Below are 4,860 nucleotides of genomic sequence, written 5' to 3' on the forward strand. Positions count from 1 at the left end.
ATATAATGACTCCAACTAGTTGAACGTTTGTGTTAACTTAGTTAGAAGATCCTTATTGATGACCACAGTGAGTTAAATATTTGTATTTTCAACATTATTAAGGCCCTCATATAATGACTCCAACTAGTTGAACGTTTGTGTTAACTTAGTTGAGATTCTTATTGATGACCACAGTGAGTTAAATATTTGTATTTTCAACATTATTAAGGCCCTCATATAATGACTTCAACTAGTTGAACGTTTGTGTTAACTTAGTTGAGATCCTTATTGATGACCACAGTGAGTTAAATATTTGTATTTTCAACTTATTAAGGCCCTCATATAATGACTTCAACTAGTTGAACGTTTGTGTTAACTTAGTTGAGTTTCTTATTGATGACCACAGTGAGTAAAATATTTGTATTTTCAACATTATTAAGGCCCTCATATAATGACTTCAACTAGTTGAACGTTTGTGTTAACTTAGTTGAGATTCTTATTGATGACCACAATGAGTTAAATATTTGTATTTTCAACATTATTAAGGCCCTCATATAATGACTCCAACTAGTTGAACGTTTGTGTTAACTTAGTTGAGATTCTTATTGATGACCACAATGAGTTAAATATTTGTATTTTCAACATTATTAAGGCCCTCATATAATGACTCCAACTAGTTGAACGTTTGTGTTAACTTAGTTGAGATCCTTATTGATGACCACAGTGAGTTAAATATTTATGCTTTCAACATGGTTAAGATCCTTATTTTAAACATTTGCGTTTTCAAGAGAGAGAAAACTAATATATTTACAATTTTTAACGACAGCATTATCTAGTAACTGGATAAGGAAAAACTATATAAAAAGGAAATGGCGATGTTTTTATTCTTTAATTTATTCATTTATTAATCTTTCTTCCAAAAGAGGGTTCCTCGCTGTACGATGAAACATCAAACGCTCGTGGAAGTAAAAGTGTGGAGTTGAATGAGCCAAGACAACCATCGGGTACGTATGATACGAAATTAAACTTAGGTTAACATAATTATAATAATATCCCTATTTTTCGTTCTTTGTGGAATTGGACGTTTTCTGTTACTTCTTTATGAAAAATAAAAATAAATAACTAGTAATAAATTACTTAAAAAGTTTTTGTTTCGTCCTGGAAAAACTCCATATCCCATGAGAAATGAAGAAGTAAACAGGAAAAAAAAACCCATTGAACTTACAGCGATGTCTGAAAGAAAATACTTCGTTTTGTTGAACAGCTAAGCAGGTTTATTTCTTTTCTGTTTGCTGCCTAAAGAACTATTTACCATTTTCAAAATGAGAACACTCGAAATAATACAGGCGTTTTCGAAAATGACTCTAAGGGACCGTTATTAAAGTGTAAATCTAAATTTACGAGTAGGATTTTAAGCAAATATGCTCAAAGTAAACAAGAGAACTTTGAAATATTCCTTTGTGCGTGGGTGTTTAAAGAAGAAACTTATTAAATAACAGGACACTTCAGTTTAAGATGGCCTATATAGGATTCTATTTATTTTTTTATTCACATGCAACTTGATCGCTGACTTCTAAAAGTTCAACTAAATACTTAGCTTAACATTCAGTATACGAGAAACCCATTTTCTAATGGAGTGCAAACTATTGATCCATGTGTCAATCCATCTAGTAGATAGCCCTCTATCTGCGTGTCTTATCTATTTATTTATCTACAGATAGAGGTAAAAGCTTATAAACATTTCTATACCCACACACTGTGTAAGATCAAAAATGTCATTTCATGTACTTTGTTTAAGCTAAAAACAATTAGAAGTACATACTTCAGTAGCTTACACGTTCATAAGTATAATATGGGTTCACTAACGTGTTTACGCTTATAAAAAAGCCAGTTAAGAATTCTAGATTAAAAAAAAAAGGTTCAATACATATTTATTCCTACGGGAATGCTTAAGAAATGTCCTATGAATAAAAACAAAAAAAACGGATTGACCGTCACATTATAACGCCCCCACGGCTGAAAGAGCGAGCATGTTTGGTGTACGGGGATTCGAACCCGCGACCCTCAGATTGCGAGTCGAGTGCCTTAACCACCTACCCGATAGCAAAGAGTACAGTCGATTCGAAATAAAAAAATAAGCTAGTTAAATTATTCATTACAGATTCAAAATATGATTTTGAGAATATATATAAATATAACATGAAAGCAATGTAATTATTTTTTTTAATTACTGACCTAAAGTTTACTTACTGAAAATAACAAAAATCTTATTTTATGTGTATTTTAATGTCAGTATTTGTTGCATTGCAGTTAGTGGACACAAGGGAAACAGCCAAAGTGTGACGTCATCAGTTTCTGTGTTCGGTTTCTGTGTCCTTCCCTTCATCGTGCTTGAGGTTATTACGTGATATAACACAGTCGTTGAATGTTTGTGATCTTATTTCTGTTTCAAGTTAAAAAGTAAAAATAAAACAACAATAAAAAAAAACTCCAATGGAATAGAGAAGTAATGCGCTCAAAGAAACTCACTGGACCAACTTGTTTGGCGCCACCTGGTAGCGGCCCTGGGCAAATGACAGATGGACTGGATAGAAACTGCATTTGCTTATCTGTATTTTTGTTCTTGTTCTTCTGTTATTAATGCATGAAACATCAACGGGATGATTAAAATATCAAGTGTTTTATGTAATTCATGTCTAATCTAGGAGCGAAGTAAACGTACAATAGTATTAAAATAATTACTATTTGGTCCTATATTTTAGGAGTTCTGAACATTGTTGATTTTATTAGCTTTTGCTTCACAATTTGAATTACGTACAACCGAAACGTCATGCTAAAACTGAGCAACTCCTGTACGACTTCATAGAAATAAAAGTGTAACAAGTGTGACAAAATGTTAGTGATTACGTTTATAATAAAACATGAACCAAATGTAGAATGTTAGTTTTTACGTTAGATATGTAGAAGTATGAGCAACTATGAAATGAATTCAGAATTTCGGCATAAAACTGAACACTGGCGCTATGTCATGATGTGATTCTGTGCTTTAAAAAACTACTATCTGTAATTCGATGTTGTACAACCTCTAATATTACAACAATGACATGTACCTTTTTATTTGTGTTTTAAATTAAAGATATAGAAATATCTTAGCATCTGTCTATTCATTTTGTGAAATAAACGTTTAGCCAATCATAGGTTTTACTTAGAACCTCTTCTGAAAATTGAAACTAAAATTTGAAACTAAAAATATATAAATTTGAAAACGTTTTGTCTTTAAGCAACAAAAGATGGCAGAGTAGGTTGCGTGTCTTAGTTTGTTTGAATTTCGCGCAAAGCTATAAAAGGGCTATCTGAGCTAGCCGTCCCTCATTTAGCAGTGTAAGACTAGAGGGAAGGCAGCTAGTCATCACCATCCACCGCTAACTCTTGGGCTACTCTTTTACCAACGAATAGTGGGATTGACCGTCACATTATAACGCCCCACTGCTGAAAGGGCAAGCATGTTTGATGTGACGGGGATTCGAACCGGCGACCCTCAGATTGCGAGTCAAGCGCCCTAACCACCTGGCCATGCCGGGCCTGGTTGCGTGTCAAACGATATTAAAAAAAAAGGTAAATACACACACACACGTATAAATATATTTTAATCAACGTGCATATTTCTTGTCCATAACACTAGTGAAGTAAATACAGTTTTGGTTATAGATATTAGAACTGCACGGTTTACTTACGAGACACAGATCATATTTGAATGTTATAGCACAGCGATCTTTCGACCATATATTTTATAATATTACATAATTTAAGAGCACAATCTTTATTTAACATAAACACGATTCATCATTCAGTGATGGCCTGGCATATCCTGATGATTAAGGAATTTGACTTACAATCTGAGGGACGCGGGTTAGAATCCCGTCCACGAACATGCTCTCTATTTAGCTGTGGGGGCGTTATGATGGTCAATCCCACTTTTCCTTGGTAAAAGAGTAACCTAAAAGTTCGCGGTCGGTGGTGTTGACCAGATCTCTTCCCTCTGTTGTCTATCACTACAAAATTAGGAATGGCTAGTGCAGATAGCCCTTGAGTAGTTTTGTTTGTTTGTTGTTAAGCGCAAAGCTATGTAATGGGTTATCTGCGCTGTGCCCACCATATGTATCGAAACCAGGTTTCTAGCAATGTGAGCCCACAGACTTACCACTGAGCCAGTGGGGGACTGCGAACTTCGAAAAATAAACAAACAAATAAATATTTCTTTGGTAAAGTAAGATAATTTTTTTTTTGCTTAAATATCAAATGCCATTGGTATATAAAGTGTCTCCTGGTAAGATAACAGTAAGTTTACGGAATTACAACACTAAAATCCGGGGTTTCATGCACCCGCGGTGGACAAAGTAGATAGCCCAGTATGGCTTTGCTCTAAAACCAACAACAATAATATATCTAATATAGTAAATGGTTGATCTAATATTGATCTAAATTAAGAAGTAACTTCTGCATGATACGTGGTAAAACATTCCACAAAGAACAACACCAGCATTGTACGTGGAAAATATTCCATAAAGAACAACATCGGCATGGTACGTAATAAAATATTCCATAAGGAACAATACCATCATGGTACGTGGTAAAACATTCCATAAAAAACAACACCAGTATGGTACATAGTAAAATATTCCATAAAGAACAACACCGGTATGGTACATGGTTTCCATAAAGAACAACATCAGCATGGTACATGGTAAAACATTCCATAAAGAACAACATCATCATAGTACGTGGTAAAATATTCCATAAAGAACAACACCAGTATGGTACATTGTAAAATGTTCCATAAGGAACAATACCATCATGGTACATTGTAAAATGTTCCATAAG

The 4,860-nt window shown here is 33.9% G+C and overlaps 1 protein-coding gene across 1 annotated transcript in view; it reads left to right on the plus strand.

Moving 5' to 3' along the window:
• Positions 1–2,868, plus strand: part of LOC106473552 (protein amalgam-like) — a 26,538-nt gene extending 23,670 nt beyond the window's left edge. Inside the window, exons 5-6 of the mRNA XM_013934236.2 lie at positions 903–983; positions 2,290–2,868. Coding sequence (XP_013789690.2) covers positions 903–983; positions 2,290–2,387 — 179 coding nt within the window. The 3' untranslated portion in view covers positions 2,388–2,868. The remainder of the gene's footprint in view (positions 1–902; positions 984–2,289) is intronic.
• Positions 2,869–4,860: the final 1,992 nt, after the last annotated feature.

Source organism: Limulus polyphemus, unplaced genomic scaffold (genome assembly GCF_000517525.1).
Source record: "Limulus polyphemus unplaced genomic scaffold, Limulus_polyphemus-2.1.2 Scaffold6272, whole genome shotgun sequence".
NCBI lineage: Eukaryota > Metazoa > Arthropoda > Merostomata > Xiphosura > Limulidae > Limulus > Limulus polyphemus.